We start from the raw sequence: 26,341 nt of genomic DNA on the forward strand, positions 1-26,341 counted from the left end.
CTCTCCATGTCCCCTGGGGGTCCCCATGTCCCCTCGGGGCTCCCCGTGTTCCCTCGGTGCCCGAGTCCCCACTGCCGCTCCTGGTTTCCTCAGGTCCCCATGGACGTGGGAAGGGGCCGCGGGGGGCGGGGGCCGCCCGCCGCGCGGGGCTGCCGAGCGCGGCGCGCCGCGGCCGGAACGCGGGCGCCAGGGCCGCTGTTTCCGGGAGGGCGGCGGGCCGCGCGGCGCCGGCGGCGGGGCCGCCATGGCGGAGGAGGAGGCCGCGGTGCGGGGCGCGCGGCGGGAGGCGCCCGGGACGGCGGGAGGCGCCGCGCGGGGCCGCGGGGGGAGCGGGGAGGGCGGCGGGGCCCGGCCGGGGCCGCCCTCGGAGCCGCAGCCCGCGCGGCCCCGAAGTCAGCTGCCCCCTCCCGGCCCCGCGTGCCTGGGCGGCCTTAGCCAGCGTCTCCCCTCCTGGCTTCCCCGTAACCTCCCTCCTGCTCGCGGGCTCGCCCGGCTTTTTGCCACTGCGTTAGCTGCCCGTGCCAGAAGCGCTTTGCTTCCTTTTCCCACCTCTCCTTTTCCATCCTCTCCCCTTTTTCTGCCTTTTATTCTCACGCTGCCTACTCCAGGCATAGGTTGTTGTTGCCTTTGTGCTCGCGTATGCAAAATTCAGTGCTTGGGAGGTGAAAACTTGCTTGTTCTCTTATCTGTAGCTGATAGTGAATGGTCTGATCATTCGTTATCTGATTATAGCTAATGTAAAGGGCAGAAATTCTCTGTTCAGTAAATAATCCCCAAAGCTGTGCAGTAGCTCAGGAGTAGTGTTGTTTGCTCTAGTTGAACACATGTAAAACTTTTTATTTATTTATTTTTATTTTAGGAAGATTATCATGAGCGTTGTGTACAGTGCTCAGAAGTAAACTGGGGTCTTACTGATGGAGGCAGATTTTATTGCAGAACTTGCCACAATGTTACAGAGGTAAAAAGCCAAGCTCTACTGTGTTTGGGAACGGAATTTCTCTTTAGCTGTGTCTTGTTTTTATGAAAACATTTCATTTTTCTCCTTTGCATTAGAGACTGAAGGTAGTATTGCAAATCTTCCATTTTCATGCTTTACCTACTGCTGTTTAAAACTACTGTTGTTTCAAATCAGAGCATTTAGCACCAATTTCATAAAACTCACTTTAAAATGCACTAGCTTTTAATACCTAGTTTAATAGCAAAGTGCTGAACTTCATGGCAATGCTTATGGAGACAAACTGATGCATGTCACCTGTCTGGTCAGGATGTTAGTTCTCTATTTTTGCTTTTCCTAGATAGAAGGTTGAGATCATTTTGGGTTTTTTTTTGAATTACTGTGTTTTTTCGTTCTGTGATTGAACAAATTCCTTGTTTTATGAGGTGCATATGCATATGTTTTATGATGCACTCTGTGCAAGTTAGGCCTGCCCTTTTCCTTGCTGAGATACATTACTGTTTTGCAGAGAACTAGAGAAGTTGTAAATAGTGCCCTTACTTTGAACACAAGAATCCAGACGATCTCCAAAGGCTTAAGAAAGCAGGAAAAAAATGGTATGTATATGCTTCTCTCCTCTTTTTTTGCATAAGAACAGCTGTAGTGGATCAGATCAAAGGTTCAACTAGTAAATTATGTCTCAGCCAAAAGTAGATAGGACAGACTGTAAGAACAGGAACACAGGACAACCCTGCAAACACCGGCAGCACCCTCAGCAATCCAACCAGTGGTGACTTCCGGAACAGCACATGGCCTCTGGGGCCTGGGCGTTTTTTCCGTTGAACACATTGCATGTTAACTTTTGTCAGGTAGATTTGTGTGAGCCTATACTCTCTGATGAGACCTGTGGCATTCATTTCATTGTGGTGATCCCTCGATTTCCTCCTTGTGGTGACTGTAAACAGTGAAGTTGTCTGTGTTTGTAGGTGAGGTGTAACAGTGGTCCGGCTTTTCGAGTCTAAGTCTGGCTCGTGTTACAGCTACTTGGCCCTGTAACCTACACACAAAGCTATGTGTAATAGACTTCATACAGTTAGAGTAGCTAAAATGATGTTGTTAAATGTCACATCTTTCACCCAGAGTTCCTTCCATGCTTTTTATGTCATGATTCAGAAGAATAGTAGTCTTTACATATGATAATATGGCTGTAAGGATGTTATGGTAGGGCTGCTGCTGAAACTATGTGTACTGGGACAGCTGGATAGATGCTTTAGTGTTGTGGTCACTTCCCTTGAAAAAGCAAAAATAACTTACAGTGCGAAACAAAGCGTGGGGATGCCTTGGCCTCTGTGATAGGCTGACACATCCTCCCTGGGATGTCGTGACAGTGGATTACTGCACTCCTTTGGAAAGGGCTGTTGTGCGGAGGTGAAGCGGGGAGTGGGAAGGGCAACAACTTTAACAGCTCTGTCTGTCTTTATCCGCTCTTGCTCCTAAAGTCGGAGCTTTGAACCATTTCGTGCTTTTTTACTGCTATGAGAGAGGTCATTAGGTACCCCCCAAACTTCCTACGGAAAGAATCCATAGCTTTGTACAGTCCTTTATGTAACTGCTGTTAACATTATACTCTTGCAGCTTAGTTTTCCTGCATGTGTAAGAGTGAGACTTGCAGCAAACAGAAAAAGCCAACATCATTCAGAAACTTGGGGCAGAGAGGTTTTAAGATGGTGAGGAAGGGGAGTTGCTAAAGCTGTCACTTTAAATACATGGTAAAGAAGGAGGATGTCTTATGTATTTACTGCTTTAAATTGGAGGGCAGCATAAGGAAGTATAGGTATGGGGAAAATGAAAAGGAGATCAAGAAATGCAGAGAAAATTTGTGAGACCAAAAAACCTCTGGAGAGAAGCTGTCTTTATGGAGAGCTAGAGGTGAAGAGCATGTGCACCAGGCCCATACAGAGCAGGCCTGTTCTGCATGGCATTCACACTGTGCTGAACTTTGCTAGAAGCTCTGGGTGTCTGAGAAGGTGTCTTTCATTTAAGTTTGTGTGATTCTGTGGGAGAGAATGATAAACAACATGGTGATACTATGTTTTTTTTGTTATTTGTATTTTTTTGCCTGTCTCACAACTTTAATGTGTTCCAGTTTTCTGTGTTGGGGATGGGACAGAAATGATAATACCTTTTTTTTTTTTTGATTTTTAGTGATTTTTAAAATCTTCATTTTAGTTCACTGGATTACAAGTGCCATATTAGAAATTATAGTGAAATACATTGTTCTTGGAAGATGCGTGCAGAACGCCTTTTGTTCAGTAGTTTTATTCTTCTTTAAGAGTACAAATAAACTAAAGTTACTGGAGTGCTTAGCATACTGGAGCTGGTCCAGGGCCTGCAATTATTAAATACAGAGCTACATCTTAGGCCTGGTGCTAAGACAACAGAATATTATGTGGAAAAAATATTTTTGTTAAATATTATGTAACATAGTATTAACAAAATATTAACATAATTTTAGCATATGATGTTAAAAAACAAACAATCTTTGTGTTCTTTTTCGTAGATGAAGGTTTGGAATGGTATGTTTGTGAAGGCTTTCAGTTTGTACTCAGGAAACAAGCAGAAGCTTTGGAAGCATTAGGAGTATGTCCACAAATGAAGGTATGTAGAAATCAGGGTAAGGTCTACACACTGTGAGTGAGTAACAGCGAGGGTTATTTTAAAAGATTGTGATTTTTTAAGTGGGTCAAATAAGTCCCTGCTTAAAAGCACTGAGCATATGCAAACAAACTTAGTTTCCCTGGTAACTTTAAATATAGCTTATAAATCACAGTTAATAAAATGGGAGCCAGAACATTTTTCAGATTCCTGAATTGTAAATTACAGTCTCTCTTCTCAGAAATTAATGAACTTGTGTACTTCACGCTAATAGTTGTCTATTTATACTTGACAGGATGAAATTCTGTGCAATTTTTGGAGGCGTTACCTTCAGAAGAGCCAACAAGCATATTGTAACAGACCAGCTGGGGAATCTATCAAAGTACTATCAGTAAGTGAAAGGCTCAAGTCCTTTGAACAGCTGCATATTTTTTTAAACTGCAGTAGTGGAAAACCTTTTTTTTTTTTCAAGCTATATATGTAATTTGCACTAATGTTGCTTCAGCACAAAGAATCTCACCTGAACTGGATTACAGATATCTATTTTGGGTTTTTTTTCCCCATTTTTAAGAAAAAAATATACTTCTCGGAGTATGGGAAATTGCTAATTTAAAGATACTGCTTTGTTCTGGCATAGGTAAACCATACTGCTCTCTGAGTAGATAAAGCAGAAATTATAATACAAAATGTGTCATCAGCTACCATCATTTACCCCTCAGGTAAAACCTCTCCTCAGGTTTTCATCATAGTTTTATTCTGTATATTGTCTGCTTTCTGGTTACTATAGCAGAAATGCAACATGAACACTGGGAATCTTTCTCATCTTCAGAAATTTTTAAAAATAAGAATATATTTTGCAAGACTTTTTAGGCTACCGATGAATGATAGAACATGTTAAAATGTGGACAGATCCGATTTAAGCTTCACAGATGGTAGATCTTACACTTATCACACTTTATTTGGTTTCTCAGATTAAAGCAGTAAATAACACTAGATATTACTGTGACTATTTACGCAAAACAGGGATGCGAGAGCAGTACAGATATGGACAGTGAACCAGAGAGGCCTAGTCTTCTTCACTTGTTATCTCTCTCTGAAAGTGATGGGGATCCACTCACTGACTGCAGCTTTGGCTCATCAACTGGCAAAGTTTCAGGTAGGGGCAATAAAATGAAATATCTGGAAACCATTTTTGTGTAGTTACATATATTTTAAATGTAGTGTGAAGTGGAAGAGCTTGACCTGTGACTGGAGTAAGGAAAAAGATAAAAAAAAAAGAATGGAGACACACATTTCTGCAAATATGATGCAAGGACTTTTATTCTGTATATTATTAAACTAAAATGACAAGATTTTCAGGTGAAGGATTGCTGTATGTTCATATGCGTATCAGTCTTGCTGTATGTTCATATACGTATCAGTACTTGGGTTTTATGCAAATACATGTCAAGCAGAAAGAATTTAGTGAAAAAATAGTGAAAATACCCCACTTTCTTTTTTTCCTTTTTGAAGTCTATAGCAACCTCTTTCTTTCTTTGTACTTGTTTGCATTTTATAGTTATATTTCTAAGCGTATTAGAGTAGTTTTAAGATAGGAAGTAATTCAACATATTTTTCTTAGTCTTTTGTTGCAAGAATGAAATTCAGCTTTAAGTAGTCATACCTATTTCACTAAAAATCCTTAAATAAGTGAGAGCTCAGTGACAGCAAAAGCACATTTTGGAGGAATTAGACAAAAATAGCAATTGTGTTGTATAGCGAAATTAAACACAAGTAAAACTAGACTGATATTTTAGTCAACTGTAAATTACTGTGAGGATTCATAGATTTCCTTTTCTGTGCCATTTTTACTGAGTTGTTGTTGCTAGACAAAGGAAACTGTAACATCTTTATTCTTTTCCCTACTAAGAGGCTTTTCTAATGTGCAATCGTTTTGTTATTTTTGGGTAGGGATGATAGAAAATTCTCCTGAGTATAGCATGGAGATATTGCTGGAGAAGCCTATGAAACAATTTTAATTGTTAGATGTGTGTAATTGTGTGTTGTCATGCCTTGAATAAGCTGGAAGAAGTAAGGGAAATTGCATGCCATCATTAAGCCACAAAATATAATGAGGGTTATTTTAAATGGGATTGAATGTGAAATTATAATAATGAAGCTTCAGTCGTGAAGCTGCCTTTAAACACTTGTATACATATAAAAGGTGAAACTGTTGATGGAAAGGATTAACTGCTTTTATTCTCCAACGCCCCTGTAGGCTGTAGCCATTCTAGGATGCTCCTTTTTAGACCGCTTTTAGTCTATACCAGATATATGATTGAATTGGTTCCTTTATTTTCTTGCTGTGTCCCTAGTCCTGGGCGTTTCTGAAGCCAGTAGGTGGCATCAAAGACCAATTGTGGCTCAGAAAATCAATATTTGTAGCCGTGTCTTGACACTGGGGGCCAGTGGGTGCCAGATCTCTCACCCCTGGGTCAGCACAACCACAGACCCGCTGGACTCTGAGCTGCAGCTTTATTTTTATAATAAAATGTAAATATGGACTGTAACTTCCAGCTGGGAATTTAGGCCTCTGTGTTCGAATAGCAGCTGGCTAAAGAGAGTGAGAAAGCTTCTGTGGAAGCTTCTGCTGGTGTTTGGCGCTGGTGTACCGAGTGTCTTATTTTGTCCTGGTTCATGATGTACGGAAGGGAGACTTTTTCCTTCCCTGACCTCCCAGGTTTTGCTGCTGAAAAGGTTCCTAACTCTTACATCACTTCTCTTTATAAAACTTCTTATTTCTGCTTCTCTCAGTTTTTAGTGATTTGTTTCAGTAAGGGAATAGGCTGGTACTTTTTCTTATCACCCACATTACTACCATTTGCCACGTTTGTATTTTGAAGGTGTTTGAGTTTAGACTTTTTAAAATAATGCATACCTTTTCATGATTAGAGAATATATGGGAGATGGCTATACAGTATCCACACATAAGTCACATTTCAACAGTATAAATCATGTTCTCTTTATAGTTCTGTTACTGTACTGTAGTTTAAAACTCAGTGCTCGGAAACTTTTAAATTTGGTGCTTTAATCCTCAACTCTGAGATATGATTTTTTTTTTCTCCTTGTTTCCTCCCTGCCTGCTCCTTTATCTCTCAAATATAAAATAGCATTTGCAGGTCATAACTGCTGTTGGTTTTGTGTTGTATAGGAATTAACAGCTTTCTAGGATTCCAGGCTTAAGGCTAAATCGCATTGAAAGATCTGTTTAGTTAGGTTCCAGAGTGTGCTTTGCCTCTTTGTGTAATCCAGGACCCCAGTCAAGCAAAGTAGCAGTTCATGAATTAGTTGTCGTACATCTTGGTAGAAGAATAAATTGAAAAGTTAAACTATCTAACACACTGAAGTAGTGATTTGTGATTTAAGACCTGAGGTAGTGATTTGAAAATTTTTCTAGTGGCTAAACAAGCATCCCCGTACGTTCCTTTGTATTATTTTCTTTGTGTTAGGTATCATATGTATGTCATATTGGGTATCTTTTTTCTTTGTTTTTAATATAAATGGAAGAAAGCACCTCTGTCTGCTCGGGATCGGTGGACGGTAGCTTGCACTTCATGAAGAACCAGAAGGACAAACTGAGGATGTCGATGCCAATGACCCTTTCATTTTGTTACATGGCATTACTCTGGCTGAGAGAATCAATGACGTTATCTGATCTCTTAAGGTATGAATTGCTTCTGGTCTATATTTGTTGTTTTTATAAATAATAGATGTGGTTTTTAATTGTATCTTTATCTTTGTTTTCTTACTAATGTGCTCAGGAATAATGAGGTGACCTGTGTAGTTAGTTGCCTTTTCTGTGACAGAAAATTTTGTGCAATTGCTTTTTGAGAACTTGAAACACCTTCTGTGTATGGATACTTCTTTTTAACAGATGTTAAAATAGTGGGTAGTTCTAAAAGAGGGGGAAAAATCCCCTGTCCCCTCCTCCCAAATTTAAGGAATAGGAAGACTTAAGTAACTCTAAGTTGGCTGCAGTCAGAAAGTCAAACTTGGACAAAATAAAAGAAACAGGGATTCTAGATTCAGTTGACATGATAGATTTCAGTTCTTTTTAAAAACAAACAAGGCAACAGTTGCATCTTCCTCCCCCAAGGTGCATATAACTGGTATTGCTGCTGAATCTATGGCTAATGTAAGGGAAGTTTACCCCAAAGCCTCTTTTTCCCTAATGGCCTCTCTGCTTGTGGAGCCCTTTTTTTCATCCTCCCACTTTGGGCAGATTTTCTGAGAATGGTGGATATTGAAGACTCTGTTTTTCCAAGTACTTTTTAAGAAGGGGGAGTATTTTATGTCTTGAAGGTAGCAGTTAACTGTCATAACTGTCATTTTCTATGGAAAAAAAAAATTAACCCTTTAGGGGACTGCCATTGTGTTCATCAGTCAGAACTGCAGCGTTACATACTTGGATAGGCTTTTGTTGCATACCTGCTACTTATAAAATGTTTAGCATAAAATGTTTCATCATTTGAAGCTCAAGCTAACACCCTGCAATATGAAAGTAGATACTGAGTCGATAAGAAGTGCTAGAACTCAAAAGTAGTTTGCTATTACGAGATTTATTGTTGATTAATGCATTCCTAAGGAATGCAGGAACTAGAACTACCACAGTCTACTCTGTATTTTTATCAATTATTAGAAAATAAATCATATTTGATAATGTTTATATATGGCAAAATTCAAAGTAGTAATTCACAGATATTGGGTCAGAGTAAATGGTGCACAGTAATAAAGACTTCTTGCTTAGCCCATCCTATTTGAAGAGAAAAATGCATAACGTATTAACCTGTTCTTGGATTGCTGTATCATGGAAACTGAACTTTTCTTTTTGACTACAGCACCATGTTATCAAAGACCTCAGTAATATAAACATGATAGTAATGAGCAGCATTGTGTTCATTGAATATTAATGATATATTGCTGCATTCAGGATTTTAGAATTGTGCGATGCAAAAAAAAAGAAAAAAAAAAGGATGATTTGGAACCTGGAGAACTTCCTTCATCCTGACTTATTCAGAGTTCATCACATTTATTTATGGGATACAATTTATGGGTTCAATATTGTATAAGTGGGTGAAGTTAGTGGGGGATCAGAATGATCCAGTGGCTTTAAATGAATGTGCTGAGCATATGAACTGATTAAATGCAGAAAGTGCTGTTCGAAAAAATATCATTTGTATGCAAAGTTTTTACAATGATGCGAAAAGTTATATGGGACTGTCATTACATTATCATGCTTCCCTCCCTCCCCTTGAGGTCTGTGCCTCTCACAAGTTTGATGAAGAAGGAGAAAGAAAAAAAGTTGCATGAACTACTCTAAAACCCTTGTTTTCTAACTTCTGAATATTTAAGTTTAAAAATCAGACAGCGCTGCCGTTTTTTTGCATGTGTTAAGATACATAGATCAAAATAGCGACAGGCCAAGGATGAAAACTATGCAGAGAAAATAATAAATATTCAGCATTACCTCTTTAGTCCTTATAGGCAAATTGTATTATTTAAACTGCCTGAATTACAATTGTGCTTAAAGTTCTGCCTTGTTTTTCCCTTGGTTTGGTTTTCTCCCTACCCTGAAGTCAGCTGACTGCTGCTCCTCCCTTGTGATACATGCTTAGGCACTGGGGTAGGGCAACCTGCCAGCGCTTAAAGGATTTACAACACCAAAAATATACTCCTCCTTGCTGTTTGACACACTTTGCAGAAAACACTACAATTAGCTCATCTGAAAGGGATGTTTTGTTTTAAAAATAACATTTTCAGCAACCTGCTACTCAAGTCTACGTAATGCATTAAATCCTTTCCCACTGTGAAGAAGCTCAGTGATATTTAGTATGCTGTATATTATTTACCTAAATAATAAAACTTGGTTTGTGGAAAATGTTCCAAGATGCTAGGCTTGGTAGGCTGTGAACTAATACCTTCCAAATGAGGTGATACCTGACTATGCTGGCAAGACTAAACTTGTAATCAGTTTGTGACACTGCTGTGTGGCTTTAACATATGCATCATTTCCTTGTAGTGTGTAGGGGACTAAGGTTTTTTTCATACTTGAGCCTGATTAATGTGTGTTGCTGCCATAATTAAAAGAATATGGACTGTGTGCCTTATCTGCCTCTTGAGGGCTTCAGAGATACTGCATAGTCTTAGATGGTTTTTTGATCATCTGTCAGGTCAGTGGAGGGTTTGGGAGAATCAGCAAACTGTTTGATGAAGATATTCCAAATCTGGGATTTGAGGAGTAAGTATTAAATTGAATCATCAGCACAATTTATTCATAATAGCGTTCATAATGTTCTGTATATTTTTTAGAATATAAAAGCAACTTTCACATGTCAGAAAAGAACACTTTTATATATAGATATATATATATATATATATATGTGTGTGTGTGTGTATATGTATGGAGACAGTAATTTCAGGCTAAGGACGATGTCATTGTTGGGATTTATTTATATTTTTGAGCATGTGGAATGCTTTGACTTGGTACAGCCAAGTTGGTGGAAACCCACTTGTTTTCTAGGGGCACTGCCTGCAGGATGCTCCGTTGCAGGTGGTTCTGTGCTGTGTTCAAGGTGATCTGAGGCTGTGCTGCCGGGATCCCCCATATGTGTTCCTGCCCTTTCTCTTGCTCTGGGCACAAGCACTTATCTGCCATTAATTAGTCAAAAAGAAGTATATTGGCAGGAAATGAATGTTGCAAAAGATTAATGCCTTCAAAAAAAGAGTGTTGCAGCCTGATTTGCTTTGCCCTTTCCACCTTGTGCCAGCAGTGTCCTTGCAGTCAGCTGAGTCTGGAAATCTATCTGGTTGAAAACAAACTGTGGAAAACAAAAGGGCAGGGTTCAATCTAATCTTCTGGCTGAGAAGTCACCCGGGTGCTTTTGTCAGCAAGGGAGGAGACCAGAGCTTGTGGCAGAGGAGGGCAGCGGGGCTGGGGTTTCCCGCGCAGCTCCTGGCTTAGCTGCCAGCACCACCACACCCTGCGGTCCTTGTTATTTGTCCTCTTCCAGCTGTTGCTGTGCTGGCTCAGGGGGTTGTGACTCTCAGCTTCTCGGTGCCAGCTCTTCAGATGTGGCGCCGAATGGCTTGTGTGGTTGCCCCGAAACAGAGCTCATAGCCACCTGCACTGGGACGGCGGCGCTGCTGCAGCGGGAAGGTCTGGCTTCCCTTTCTCCATCCTCTTGGCCGTGTGGAGCATCCCCTCTGCCACCTCCAGCCCGTTAGATCCTTCTGTGATCCATTCGTTTGTTAAAATGACAGGAAACAGCCCTTTCTCTTTCTAAGACAGCCTTCTGTATTGTGAGTTACATTGATTTGTGGGAGAGGATGGTATGAAGAGCGCATAGCCAGACCAGGAGAAGAGTAGGAGGGAAATAAGCCAAATTATATCAGGCTTTTAAGCTGATTTAATGCTTTTTATGAAAACATACCTCCAGTTTAAGTTAATTTGTCACAGCTGATATTGCCTAAAAGGAGCCATGGAGCTGCTGTACAAGCTGCTCCGCCAGCAAGTGTGGTAGGAGGGCAGCTGCTGCTGCCTCTGGGTGTTAACTGGCCAAATACACGAAACAGTGCGGGGATGGGGGGTGGCTGTTTCCTGTTTAAGGAAACTACTAACAAAAATGTACATCTCTGTCTCCTACAAAATTGCTCTGCAAGATCCTTTCTTGCACAGACCTTCAGAGTGAAAGGTATTGGGTGAAATGATCTTTTCAGATGGCTGAAATCATTGTAAATGCTGGGTCAATTCTAGTGGAGAAAAAGTTTTGAGTAAGAATGTACTGATTTTAATGGTGCTTTATTATTATTATTATTAAACAGACAGTTAGGTTAATGTTTTCAAACAAATATAGGACGTATGCATAATCTTTTAGGCAACTTTCATACATACATGTTAAACAATATACAGCAAGTGTGTGGCCGAGGCACTGTCCTGAGACACAGAAGTCAGGTTTGTAACTGCATTAGGCTGAGGAGGGAGCTGGAAATTCCTCAACACTGGATACTGTTAGCTATGAAGACTTCGTCCTAATTTATTATTGTTCTTTTTTCTCCCAACGTGTTTTGAATTTACAAACTCTGGAGGAATCCGGTAGGGACTTGCAGAGTTTTTAGGCCCAGAAGCTGCCAGTCTGCCTAGCGAGAGGGGAGGGATAGTGTGCAGGAGAGAAAGTAGTTTTCAACGCTTTAACATTATTTAAATAGCAGGGGCTTCTCTGTCAGTGTTATTTTTTTTCCAGATTAATTTAGTTTTTTACTAAGATTGTTTTGGAGAAGAGGAGGCAGGAACGTGGCCACTTATCTGCTTCGCTCTGGAGTGAGAGTAGTGACTAGTACCCTGTGATGGCCCCTGTTTAGTGCTGGCTTTGCCTGATGTGAATCTCAGCTAAGATCTTGGATAAGAGCAAGTGTCTTCCATGACAGCGTTTTTTGTTTCTTTTCTGATTGTTTTTGCTTTTTGATAGCTGTTGTTAAATCCTATCTTACAAAAACGTTACAAAAAAGTCAAAAAAAAAAAAGGCAAAACATGATACCTCTTAGCAAAGCCAATTTTTAATAAAAATGCATTATTTGGGTACAAATAAATTACTTTGTATGTATTAGTATACAGATTCCTTCTGTTTGGATCAAAATAGCACATTTTGATCAGAATGAAATTAATGGACATCAGTTTTGCATATATGCTGATAATTCTGTGATTTCGTTCCCCACCCCATTATCTGACTCCTCCAGTGGAAAGTGTGTGTAAGTTTTTAAAATTTGTCTTTAAGGATGTTGAAAGAAAAATTTCATACCACCGTAAGGAGGCTAAACAAGCTCAAAAATGTAATAGATGAAGAATGTGCAGAACAAGCCGTATGCAAGTGTGTTGATTGTAAGCTCAGTGCCATAATCTTATCATTTGTCAATCATACCTGAGCTTCATTTTAAAAGCCTACTGAATGATTGAGCTGGTTTTCGTGGTAATGGAGCATTTAAGGTTGTGTAACTTCAGACAGAATTGCTTAGGCAATTTAATGTTGATGTTAAATCAGAAATTAATATTTCTATGTAGTAGTTTTAGAATAAACATGGCTTTGTCATGTTAAATACTATATATTGATTTGATATTTTTTTTAATGCAGGTTTGTTGTTGAAGGCCATATTCCATATTTGAATGTTTTTCAATGTTTTCCAGAGAAGATGAAACTATATGGACTTGATCTGAAGATCTTTTGTGTAGAGGTAACTTCTTTTTCCTAAAGGGCAAGATCTTTTATTTATTAAAAAAAAAAAAAAAAGATTTTAGGTTAAATCTAAAAGGTTATGCCTGTCCTGGAGACTGAAGCATGTTGGACAGTCTTGAGTGCAGTGTAAATTGTCAGTTATTTAGGGTTCCTGTGTCATTCGGTCATGACTTCCCATTGGTGTTTGTTCTCCTGGAGAGGGCAGGATGGAGCGTCTGTGGATTTTTTGAGCTATACAAATAAAATGTTAGCTTTTAAGAGGAGAAAGCAGTAATTTTGCTAACATGAAATTCTAGATTTTCGTCTACTGTGATGTGCTCAAGCCCTCAGTGTGGTGATATATGAGTAATGTTGCCATTTTGCAATTCACAGCTTGTATTCAGTGGGTGGAGAGCTGTTGAGAAGCTAATCTTTATTTTGTGGGGGGCTGGGGGCTGTGTGTGTGTGTTTCCATGTGAATTATAGCCAAAAAGCTTGTACCACACACCTGGGAAAGTGGGAGATGTGGCTGAGAGAGGGGAGATCACAATTGCCCTTTTAGGGATCCTAAAGGGCTTTCTTATGAGCTGGAGCTGCTTCTGCCATGCAGAATGGTAGGATGGCAGCTCCAGATGAAGCTCATTTCATCAGTCCCTTTTAGCTTGCTTTCTCTCAAAACCACTTTAGTTTAGTTTAGCCCTTATATAAAAGAGGGTATATACCCATCTCACCCTCCTACCTGCATAGCATACACATACTTTTTTTTTCTCACAAACTGAAAGAAAACTGTCATTTCGTCTGTTTTTTTTTCTGTCTTAACACTGCTTCTGATGAATCTCCATCTAGTAGAGTCTGAGTATTTGCAATTGCATCTGTTTTAAAAGCTGAATTTGTGTAATTCTTGTTTTCCACACAAAATCTCTTGTCTGGTACTGAAACTCCTCCCCTCCATGTATAAGTGTATGTACATATTAATCAACTCATCTCTTACCCTTATTAAGATCCATAGATTACTTGCTGTAAGCCCAATAACTTTATTATTTGTTTTTCAGTCACTGGACTATTATGAATGTTTTTTCTTTCCAGCAATATCTGTTTCCTGCTCTGCATTAACTAGTCCTTCAATAATGTATCCTCAGTTTTATTTTATTTTAGCACCTCTGACTGTGTCATTAGGCTGAGAAATGCAGTCAGTAACTGCAAGCTGCTGTCTTTACACACGGGGTTTCAGCACTGATCTTGCTGCTCACTGCCAATAGCTGTGTCCAGTTTTGACACACGAGATTTGAAAAATTTGAGGACCTTGATTACTGTGGTGGAGCAGGAGCCTAGGCTGTGTAATTCTCCATCCTGAAAATATAGTCTGTTTTATTTCCTTCTTGATATTCTATATGTAATATTCTGTAGTCAATTATGTTCAAACATTTTATCAGATTATGATCATTACAACCAGGTGATTTAAACGCTCTAATTTGTTGCTGTTGAAGTATTTTGGTGGTAAATGTAAGCTGCAGACATTAGCAAAAATCTCGATAATGGGCATAAGTACTCAATGCATCACTTCAAATTTTTGAACCCATATTCAGTGCATTGAATTGTATCCTGTACTAATTTCCCTGCACAAACATTAATCAAGTCATGTAGTAGCAGGTTGGAGGACTCAAAGTTATACTAAGCATCAGTTTTATCAGTAAAATACAGACAAAACCTCTTCTTACATAAAGCTATTGTTGGTGACTTAACAAAAAAAAAAAACAGTAGCAATCTCTCTGATCCCCAAAACGTGATGGAACTGCACAAGTTGAAGTTTTTAAAGCTGTAAAAAATGAATGCAACAAATTAGCTATTGATAAAAAGGTCGTGCCTAAATTTGTGCTCGAAGAGTTCATGGTTAAATGGCAGCAGTAGCGGTTGCTCCCACTTAGTTTTTAGTTCAGAAGCTTTAAGTTCCAGGTATAATAGAAGAAAAGCAAGTTTTCTTCTTCCAGCACAAAATTGCGTTTTTCTAAAGCAGATTTCACATACGCTCATTCCATTCCATAGAAGCTTTTTCTATGCATCAAGAAAGAATAAGGTACTTTAGTTCTGGGTTTTGTGTGTTTTAAGCAAGAGGTCAAGGTTTCTCTTTGCTATTTGCAGCTTGCTTAACATTAGTAAATCACTTCTGCTGCAGAGGCACGTTAGTTTATGAATCCTTGATGAGCAGTCGTCTTTTTTAGGTGAAAGTCATCTTTGTTTCTTTTGCTTTAAAATCCCTTTAGTGTAGGAGATAAAACCATTTTTTAAATAAGTAGTACTACTTATAAAGTTCTGTGGCTAATTTGTTTTGTTTTTAATAACAAATAATTTGTTTTTTTTTGTTTGTTTTTAGTCTGTCTCGTAGTGGAGCTACACACAAATTGCATCTCCATTTTGGCTTGAAGTAGGGATCCCCAAGATACATCCCTAAGATACACACCTTCTATTTTTGCTTTTAAATATTTATGTGTGACTCGGTATAAGATTGTTGAAAAGCATCCATTTTCATTTGAGCTAGCAGCAGCTTTTCATTGTTACAGATTTAGTTTTTTTCCTTACGTTCTTGACTAGGGACCTATATACCCTATTATCTTTTAGGCAATTATTTCATCTTTGTCTTTAGATAGCAAAGCAGAACCAACTTTAAGTTTACCTGTAACTTCCATTGCTTCTTATGGTGTGTTTTTACCCTTAGAAGATTTATGTCCATAAATAATGTTTGGTTTTGGTTCTCATGTTCTTAATACCTATAATGTATGTGTGTTTGTGTGCGTATGTGTATATATAGGTAAGCAGGTCACTCCCATGGGTGTTGGGCAACATGATTTACCAAAGTATGGAAGATAACAAACACGTCATTTTGGAATGTGTGCTGTGTGTGTGTCAAGACAGGGGTAGTCTCATAAATATGTTTCAGATCATGTTCTTTTGAAAAGCTTCTGGAATAGTCTCCCTTTGTGATCCACAGATAAGTGGACTTATGAAGAAACAAGATGTGTGACTTCAAGTGAAGTTCCCTTATTCAATTAGCTCCCCCAACGTTAAAATAACTCTTTTCTCCCTAGAATTTATTAAGAATTGTGTCATCTTTTTGCTTTGTTTTGTTTTTTAAGGATAGAAGAAAGTTGACTATAGTTGCGAATATTAAAAGGTGGCTGTTGTTAGATTTCTGTTCAGATGTCCACCGGCCTGCCCTGGAAGGCAAAAGGAACACATTTACCGAATTTGCTGTTTCCTCCCTGCCCAGCTGTGAATCAAAACAGAGACTGTTCCAGAAGCTCCCCAGGAGTCATGGGGTAACGTCACTGTGAGTTTGATGTGGCCCCGTTTCGCCAGCCGGCTGATCTGCCAAGACAAAAAGGCCTTTCCGAGCAGCAGGGGTGAAGTCTGTGCTGCTGATCACCCTGTTGGTGCGGAAGCTTCGCTCGGGTTCTCCTCTGATGACCCTGCCTGCCTGCCGGGGTATTTTTAGCCTCCATCTTTCTCATTGTTGCTGCATTACTTTGCCCAGGACCCAAGCCAAGCTAATTATGCCATAGTTCCTGAATCTTCCCTTTTTGCATTTTTTTAAAAATATTAATGTTGAGAATCCTTTGATCTTTAGAATTTCCTAAGATTATTTAAAAACAACATTTGTGTTTCAGGGAGTTCCTCAGTTATTTCCTTGAAGCTTCTCGTGTGGAAATTACGTGGGCCTGTGCTTTTTGAAATCCTCAGTTTATATTCAGATACTGCTCTGCGTTTTTGCCGACATGAATTTTCTTTTCCTTGCACACAATTTTACAAGGTGGAGCTATGTAAGGTTTTTTTCACACTTACAGAACAAACTTGCCTTTTTTTTTTTTTCTTGATATGTTTCTTTTTGACTTACCAGTTTACATGTGGCATTGAAATTAAAGGACTTTTCTGACAGTCTGGTTGATGATTACAACCTAGTGGCTGTTGGAGCCACTTCCATGCTCAAAATGGTTATTTAATATTGATCATGGATGTTACAGTCAGGTTAAATGTTACTGAGCTTCCCCTCATCAGGAGGGTAAAGATCCCTGATCTCAAATTTTGCCCCACTTCGTGATTCCCCTGATCATAGTCAAAGTTGCAGTTGAAAATGCAGTTACTAATGCCTGTGTCCCATACGGGTTTCCTGCCCAGTGCCCATCTAGTCACAGTGTGGTTGCTCGCTTTGGTTAGAATGGTTTGAGGTAAATGGGGCTGTGCCACAAAAATGTAGCGGAACCAATTTAGCATTGTGCTAGCATAGTAAAAGCCATTTTGTTTTGTAAATTAAAGTTGTCAGTTAAAGCAGTTTAAGACTCCTACTGGTTTTGGTTTCCCTGTGAATGTCGGGGGCAGAAGAATCAGCAGCCTGAAGGAAAACAAAATTGGAGGATTTCTCATGGATTAAGAAGATTGCTCAGTATTTTGATGATTATCTGTGTTGTATGTGACTGGTATGGGACTATATGGCCTATAGTCTCCAGCCTTAAAGGCTAAGAGCTCAATTTTAGATTCAACTTAAAATTGAGTTCTCATTAATTTCCAATTATCTCTGCCAGCTTCTCTGAAGTTTGGGGTTCATGTAATATGTCCGGGCAGTATTAGTTGGGTACTAGAAAGAAATTCTGAGCAGTAGTAGTAGTATTTTATCAGTATTAGAGGTTTCTTAGAAACTACTTTTCCAATTTGCAGCATGGAGTAACACATCGAAGTTATTTATCGTTTACATATACAATCAGTGTTACCTTGCCTATTCATGATGGAAACAATTGCTAAAATTTTGTTTTTTATATACTTTGGACTGTTTCTATCTTGTTTGCTGCTGTTAGACACATATCACAGATTGATAAAATATTTTACTGTGTTTGAAGTGTTTTAAGATTAGGCAGATAGGATCTTCCTTTGGAGGCTTTGCAAATTAGCTGCCTCTTCCACTTAAGGAATGGATTTTCATTAGATATCCTAACTTCAGGTATCCTTAATAAGGATAGAGAGAGTCTAGGGAATAGACCTTGTTAGAGTATTGATGCGTCTCTCTTCCTGTCTGCATTCAGTTCTTTTCTGTGAGAGTGAAGCAAGCTTAATATAGTCTAGGTGCTATTTTCACTCAAGCTGGTAGTTCTCCCACTTTGCTCCTAGAACAAAAGAGAAGTTGTCATAATTCATTTGGATCCCCCAAAATTATTTTTTTTTCTTACATAATAAAAACAAAAGCAGTGAACTCTCTTGCAGCACAGAAAAAAAAATCCTAAAAATCCTGTCTCTACTGAACCTGTGCATAGGAAATAACACAGTGTCCATGAGGGTGGTGTTATTTAGGAATGGCTTTAGCAAGGCTACTGGTACCTGCCTTTCTTGGCTCTTAGAGCCAGGGGCTAGATATTCTGGTAAACTCTGCTGTGGTGGCTTACGCTTATGTGGCAAAAGCTGTTGTTGGTGTCACAAAAATACGTGTCCTTCTCCTCTGGATGATTTCTCTTTCAGGTTTGACTGGCTTTTATCAGTCTTTGGTTTGCACCCAAAAATGGATGCAGCATGGCTGAGTGCTTTCATACAACAAATGGCATTTCATGCTTTGGAATCTCTTTATATCAAAGATTTTCTTTATGAGTGTGTAATTTCATCAACTTAAAAGCAGAAAGATTAGCATTTACTTCATTATAGAGTTTGGATATGTTAATAGAAGTGTATAAACTTGACAGTATTTCTTAAGTGCTCGTGTTCCTTTAGTTGTGGGTGTGGATTTAGCGTCCTAATTATAGTACTCTTCTAGGAGGGACTGATGAAGTGAATCACTGTTTTAGGGCTTTACTTTGTCCCACCTGCTAAGGAGAAGTGAAATTCTTTTTTTCCTTACATTTTGAATATTTCATGAGGTCACTCTACTGAAATTCTTTTTATGGGAATGGTTTATACTTTGTGGTGGCTGCTTTGGTATTGCCAGTTTAATAGGTGACAAAGATGCGCTCTCCAAATAAAGATTGCTCTTTCAAAATCAGTCTTAAAATTAAGGCAAGTAAGGCATTTTCCAATCCGAAGATATTTTTTAGAATAAAATAATTCAGTGACTGTTTCTGATTAATAAACCGCTGTAGAAAAAGTAAAATTTATGCCATTGATGCAAATAAACCCTACTTACACTTGCAGAAGTCATTTTTGATGAATCCTAATCTTAAATTAACAAACCCAGTGTAAATGGAAGGGGTACATGCAACTTCCTTTGTTCTCATTTTTTCCTTCCTGAAAAAAAAAACCTACAAATGTGTTTCACACAGTTTGAAAGAAGTCTTGAAAAATGCTACCCTCTTAACCAAATTTCTTGGGGAAAAAAACTTGAAAGAGATCATAGTCCATGGACCTGTGAGCTGCTATTATAACACACAGCTACGTGTTTTCCTGCCAGTGTCTGCTGTGTGTCCCAGTACCTCTGTGAAGTAATTGTCAGCAGATAAATATGTTCAGTGTTAAATAGGCAGTGATTTTTAGTTCTTGACCGACAAAATGCTTGCAGCGTGTGTATGCATGTGTGCTGGCTGCTGGTTTGTTTGTGTACAAAACCTATATTGTCCTCTGAAAGCTGGTGTTAAGAAATAATTCTAATGTTGTAGCTGGGCTAATGGCAGCTGCGTGTTCAAAAACAACATCATGAAGGGATTGTGGAGTCCTGTATAATTAAGACCACGCAGAATTTTAAATTAAGACTGGTACAAGAACATAATAGCATCGATAACAGCAGCGCTCGGAGAACAAGATAAATTTAAATGTATTATATTTTAAATTTAAATATAAACAGCGTAAATTCCTGACTTCTAATAAAAGGGTAGAGTACAAAGCATCTTTGTGTTAGTATATAAATCCATGATGCCCCCGTGTTTTAAATGCTGATGCAATTCTGTTTCTCTCCCCTTTTCTTCCCCTTCCTCCTTCCCAAAACTTGGAGCATAATTGGAAAAGGTAGGGAGAGTGATCGTAAAGATGATGTCCTCAATTTATGCCATTGATGCAAATAAACCCTACTTACACTTGCAGAAGTCATTTTTGATGAATCCTAATCTTAAATTAACAAACCCAGTGTAAACCCAGTGGATGATGTCCTTTAAATTTTCCGTTTTGAGTTCTGTGGTTGTTTCTTACTTGCATCAACATAAAAATGTTGAAGGATGGTTAAATGATAAGCATGCTATATCTTTGCTTGAAAGCGAGTCAAGCTTCTCTAGGATTCTTTGCTATAGGTTTGCATATGTTAGGTAATGAACATATGAAGCTTTCCTAAGCAAAAGCTGCTTTTTGGAAAGAAATTTTGTGTGCTTGTATTTTCTATGGATCCTTTTGGAGTTTTGGTGGAGCAAGTACAGGAATTGCTTATTTGAAAACTTATTTTATTTATTTTATTTATTTTTTGATTGCAAGTCTTGCTAGCGAGGGATAGTTTAGGTAGTCCCAGGTCCAGCAGCAAGAAGGAACCTTCACAGGAATCCTGGCCTAGAAACATAGCGCAAGGAGGAGCGAGACAAACTGTGCGAGAGGAGGCCCCAGCTCAGGTGGCAGCTCTCCAGGAATAGCAAACCCAGCAGAGAGCAGGTTGCCTTTGAAATCTGTAGTATTTCTAACCAGGCTTCCAATCTATGCAATTCTTTTTTGCTGTAAAAGTAAGCACAGGTTTTAGATTTTGTGAATAGATAAGCTGATGCTATCATCTTTACTTGTCTTTGAATAGTGTGTAAGATTTTAAAGTTGGCTATAGAGCATTTTGGAATGACTGGAATGATACTGCTCATAGTCGAGACCGATGTACGAGTGTGCTCACTTGTAATCATGAATCACGTATGTCATCATGTTTCTAAAACAAGATGGTGCCTTAATTTAATAAGTAGAGAGTGCTGAGCCATTGAGCATATCTGCCCCTTTTCTTCAGTTGCTGTGGGAGTGGGAGGCTGCTTCGGTGCGTGGGGGTGGGAGGCTGCTTCGGTGCGTGCCGGGCAGGGCCAGCGCCCTGCACAATATTGGCTGCTCGCTCTTCTAGGTGACCCTGCGTGTGCAGGGGGGTTGGACTAGATGACCTCTAGAGGTCCCTTCCAACCTAGATGACCTCTAGAGGTCCCTTCCAACTGTGGAAGAATCAACATTCTGTGATTCTTTGGGGCCTCCTGGCTGAGCTCACCCGGCCCTAGCACACCCCCTGCTTCGAGGGCCCTTCCTTGAAGAGGAAGGGGGCTGTGAGCAGGCAGGAAACTGGGACAAAGAGATTGCCTGAGGCAGCAGCATGAGTTTGTGGCACTGTCACACGTATACCTGGAGATTTCCTAAATCCTGCAAGGTTTTTCTCTCTTTTTTATATACTGGCTTTTCAAAGGGGTTTTATAGCACTTAGTAGTCTGATGCTGACTAATATCCCCACCAATACCCATTCACGTAAGCAGGCAGCTTGTAGGAAACTGCCGGAGTGTCTCACGGACCAGGTTGTGGTGGATTGCCTGTTTATGTTTTAGGTTTTGTCCTGATTCAAACCGTGTCATTCCTGACTATATCTATTAATTAGCTCATTAATCCTCGTCAAAATACTTGTTCTGTTTTCTCCCAGAGAATTCAAACTGGAATGGCAACGTCTTTGTGCTTCCCTGGAAAGTGTATCCGCCACAACTTTCCTTTAGACAAGCTCCTCTATTTGCTGAAATCCTTTGAAATCCCCTTCGAGGTGTGATGTGTGAGGATCATGAAGAACATTCTTTTCAAGACTGAAATTTGAATAAGCTTAACTGCCATGTGATTTTTTTTTAATGGTAACTCTTTAAAGAATTTCAAACTAACACACAAGCCAGTTACTCTGGTTTATTAAAAAAAAAAAAAAAGTCTTTTTAGAGATAGAAAATTGCAGCCATACAAATTCTGCTTATCAACACTGCTACTTTTACTTTCCAGAGCAAGCAGCAATTGCTGCTTTGGTCTGTAAGTGTTTTGGGCTGCGCTGTAATCTTTATTTGGCTGGGGGGAGGTTTCTCTAGATGTGTGGGCTTTTTTCTTTTTCTTTTTTGTTTTTTTCCTTCTACCTTTGTACTTTAGTGAATTTTAACAGGTGCATGTAGTGCTTTTTCAGGGTTGAAAATAATGCAGAATGAAAATAAGGGTGAGGCTTTTATTTAAAAAAAAAAAAAAAAAGCTGAGGAGGAAGTTCACTGCTGAAAAGGTTATTGTAATCAAGTTTATCATGGGAGCTTGCTGTTGTGTAACAGAAACTTTAGCTTGCCCATACCTGTCTTAAAGCATTACTTAATGAAGAAAGAAAACAAACCTACCGAAATGTTTATGAAATCCAATAAATTTTTTTCCTAAACTCCTAAATTTCAATGCATTTGGTTAGTTGAGCTTCTAATTGCCTTACATTTTGTTTGCAAGAAGAGTAAACATTTTGTAGGAAAGGGGTATTTGTCATCAGGCTTACTCTGTGAGTGTGAATAGGGCAGCGCTCAAAACACATGTCTCTGTTGGTTTAATAATATTGAAACTCATTTATTCACAAACCACCTTGGTCAGGAATCATCTAATGAATACAGTGTTTTCCTCTGAAAGTAGTATACTTAAAAATTCACCCATACATCCAAATAAAGTCTCTCACCTTTGTCCAGGAAAAGAGTTTGTCTGTGAATGCTCAGTTTAGCCTTTCCTCATGTGGGGGTCGCAGGCTCATCGACCTGATCTTGAATGCTTCAGGAAAAGCCACGTGTGTCAGTTCAGTGCGGAAATAAATGAGTATTTGTTTCTCACTGCAAAAATCTTCAGGAGTGCTTTGGGATTTTAGGTTAAGTAGCTGTTTCAACTGAGATTTTAAAGGGCAATTATCAAGGGAGGGAGAGAGATGTTGCCAGTGTTATTTCTTGCATGATTTTCAAGTGGTATCTTGGCTGGTTTTTGTTTTTTTCCTGTCCATTTATTGCCCAGCAGGTAGCATGGGCAATGTGTTTGCCTTCCTCCCAGCTGGACAAATTGATTCTATTATCCTGTGTTAACAACTTCAGTTACTCTTTCTGCCTGATGGGAGGCTTGTAAAGGAGCAGGTATGAAGATGTGCTTGGTCTCTCCACGTCTTCTGTAGGGGAAGAGCGCTTCGGAGTTAGGCATTTTCCTAGCAGATATCCAGCTGGGCTTGTGGGAGTTTCACCCTTCTTTGTTCTTCCTGTCACTCGGTTCCCTTTCAGTAATGCCAGGCACACCCTTTCACTCCTACATCAGCATCTGGATGTGATTCATGGATATCAGCATTTGAAAAAACGTGTCCTCTCCATCCACATAAGGGTGACGGTATCAAGTCAGATGCTAAGTCAATTGAATCTGGTCTCCCATTTCTGATAGCGACTCAAGAAAGAAAGTATCAGTGAGGTGTAATGGTTCTTCCCTAGCCTAGTTCCATACTTGCCAGCGCTTCCCCAGCCCGGAACATCCTTGTACTGCAATGGTGACTGCTTAAAATACCCTTCTTTTGCATTGTATGTGTCTCTGCTGTCTACCTTACACCATGGTAAAGAAACTGCTCATTAAAACTGTATTGTGAGACCATGTAGAATCTAACTGTGCAACAAAGCTGACTACATTATTTTTGCAGTCTAATTTAGCTGGGGGGGAAATGTATTAGTAAGCGTGCTTATTATTATTGGTAAAGACTATTAAAAATAATCATATGCAGTGTTCAAGCGCATTTAATTTGGGTGATAATGTTGCATTAATTTCCTGTTGTTCTAGGTGGGATGGTGATGGTCCGCGAGAGGTGGATAAAGGTTAAGCAAGGGGTGAAAATGACATTTAAAAAAATAAACATTAGCAAGAGGCTTTAGTGTAGGATTGTATGGGAGGTAACCAGATTGGCAGAACAGCATGAACTGATGAGGAGCAACATGAACAAATGAGGGAAGGAGAGAAGAAAAGGGAAAAAAGTGCAATGCAGGAGTTTCGTCTTGCCACCCTCACTAAAGGATATTTGTCTGTCTCATAAAGATTGGGTCAGAGGATATTTTCATTCTGTTTTGAGTGCCAATTTGGGTATAAATTTTGCAGCAGATGCAGTTCCGGTCTTTACCATTAGTTCTGTTACGTAAATGGCAAGTGCTGGGGTGCTGGGAGCCTGCTGGGGTGCTGGGACGCTCTTGTGCTCAGACTGCAGAGCAGCTCGTGGAGCGGAGCCAGGCGGGACGCGGGAGCCAAGTAACTACTACTGGGATGTTGTCATATAGAAGAAAAAATGACATGTATGATCATATAAGAAAGAAGAGAGGGCAAATTTAAAACAAAAAATCACGCAGGCTGCACATGAGTCTAGAAAGCCAGCCAAAGTCTACAACTTTGTGCTTGTTGATCAGCAACACTGATACTGTCCAAACCAGTATGAGAGGCTGCAATCTTGGCTCACCTGAAACAGCTGCTTGTTGCTGTGATCTGATTGGCATATTAATAATGTGGCCCCTTGTCCTCTGAAAACCACATTGTTCTCTTAAAATACAAGTGAAAAATTTTGTTGTATCTTTGAGGAACAAAGAAAACTGATAGTGTAACAAATATTTATCGTCATGAATATCTTATTCTAGATGCTTCTTTGCCAGCTGAGTAGTGTTTATTTTGATTTCAGTTTGCTATATAAAACCAAAAAAAACCACTATTCTCAAACAGTACTAAGTTTTTTTACTACTTTTTGGAGAAGAATTATGTTTTAAAGCTTCTTTATGTGTGGGAAGAAGGTACAAAGACTTTAAAGATGCAACTGTTAAGATGAGTATGTCCTCAATAACCTCTGTATCCAAATCTAGACATGTTCTAGACTCTGTTGTTGTTGATCAGTCTTGAACAAATTCCAGCTTGTGAAACGCCCAGAAAGACAGTCAGATGATACAGCTTTAGAAGGGCATTTTGTCTTCCTGGAGTTAGATGTCCTTAAAGATTTGTAGGAAAGGCTTATCCATGGAGTGATTCCCATGTCATGGAATGATTCACAGTTAAGCAGGTTATTAAATGCATGTAGAGATTGGTAAGAACTTTCAATACTTGTTCACTGGAGCACTCTGAGTCTTCAGCCTTCGCTCTTCAAGCCTTCAGCAGGTCGCTAGGATGTGGTGTCGCTGCTGAGATGTGGCCTTGCATTTGATCCAGCTTCCACTTGCAGTTTATACTTGAAGAGGTGACCGAGTACCCCCAGAAACGCGTCAATTCCGTTAATTCTGCACGGTGCTCACTCAGCGCGCTGTTACAGAAAGTCTGACGCTACAGTGAGTGTTTCTGAGTTTAGGGGATTAAGCCCTGGCCCACAGCAGCTGTTTCGGTGGTGATACCTTACCATGGGTTATTATGCCTTCCCTAGATCCGCATGTCCCAGCTGCGATTGCCTCTCTCATCAGCACATATCAACTAAGAACAGGTTTGTCTGTTATCATGCTTTTTAAAATAAGCCAAAGGATAGCTGTCAATATTTATATTTTCTACTCTATATTATCTAAGAGGGAAGGGATGATTCACTCCTTAGCCTGATTCAGTAAGAGGAGCACATCTATCCAGTGACATTAGGTACGTTTCCTAGATCCTCAAATTAGGAGCTATATTCTTTAAAGTACCTCTTTGTACGATGTTTGAGAATAGGGATGCTTTCACTGTCCAGATTTCTAATGTCTTATTTTTTATGTTCTTCTCTGAAGAAAATTGTAATTCATCTGCTTTTCATCAACTTCACTTTTTTTCGCTGAATACACCCAAGAAAAGTTATGAACCATGCAGATTTTTTTTCAAAACTGTTTTGGTTTTCAATTTAGAGCTGCTTTTTAAAAGGAATGGAAAGTGCTGTAAGCGTCGCCTTCGTAGAAGTCTGGTAATGCATGTTTTTCTTGTTTCCCAAGGTAGGCCTGTAGAAGTCAAAACCACTTTTTAACACTGTTTAGAAAACATAATGAACATGATACAACTTCCTAACTGTTACAAAAAGATGCATGTGTAATAACAAGTGGTGGTAGAATTACTTATTTGCTTAAACATGTGTTCATGCAATTAAGCAAGTCTTGACTACAGTCTGAGGGGTGATCATTTAAAAAATAAATGGGAATGTTGGCAATCATTCAAACCTATTCAATTACAGAATTGGCTGCATGGCTTATATTGAAATAGATTAAACCAAATAACTGAATGAAAAGGCATTATTTCAGTCCCACTGTTGTTGGAAATGTAATTACTGTGTATTTTTAATCTAGTCTATAAAAACAGTAGCCTGAATTCATTCATTTTCACTAAATTTTTAAATCGTGAACTAAGTGTAAGCCCTTGCTAACTTCCTGATGAGGAAAGTACCTTATGAACATAACTGACTTGATAAATCTGAATACATGATAAGATGCTGTCAAACAAGCAAAAAATGCATGGTGACTATATACCTAAAATAATGAAGTAGCCTGAACAACTGAAAGTCATAATTTAAGAAGTAAATTCAAATAATACTTTAAAAAAATACTTTAAATGACGAGCAATG

General features: G+C 39.2%; 1 protein-coding gene across 1 annotated transcript in view; it reads left to right on the top strand.

Moving 5' to 3' along the window:
- Positions 1-229: 229 nt before the first annotated feature.
- Positions 230-26,341, top strand: part of TAF1B (TATA-box binding protein associated factor, RNA polymerase I subunit B) — a 40,173-nt gene continuing 14,061 nt past the window's right edge. Inside the window, exons 1-8 of the mRNA XM_088536247.1 lie at positions 230-265; positions 860-958; positions 1,464-1,551; positions 3,495-3,592; positions 3,885-3,980; positions 4,613-4,745; positions 7,136-7,292; positions 12,754-12,853. Of these exons, the coding sequence (XP_088392373.1) occupies positions 245-265; positions 860-958; positions 1,464-1,551; positions 3,495-3,592; positions 3,885-3,980; positions 4,613-4,745; positions 7,136-7,292; positions 12,754-12,853 (792 nt within the window). The 5' untranslated portion in view covers positions 230-244. The remainder of the gene's footprint in view (positions 266-859; positions 959-1,463; positions 1,552-3,494; positions 3,593-3,884; positions 3,981-4,612; positions 4,746-7,135; positions 7,293-12,753; positions 12,854-26,341) is intronic.

Source organism: Tinamus guttatus, unplaced genomic scaffold (assembly GCF_059628265.1).
Source record: "Tinamus guttatus ecotype Peru unplaced genomic scaffold, ASM5962826v1 Tinamus_guttatus_pri_ptg000653l, whole genome shotgun sequence".
Taxonomy (NCBI): domain Eukaryota; kingdom Metazoa; phylum Chordata; class Aves; order Tinamiformes; family Tinamidae; genus Tinamus; species Tinamus guttatus.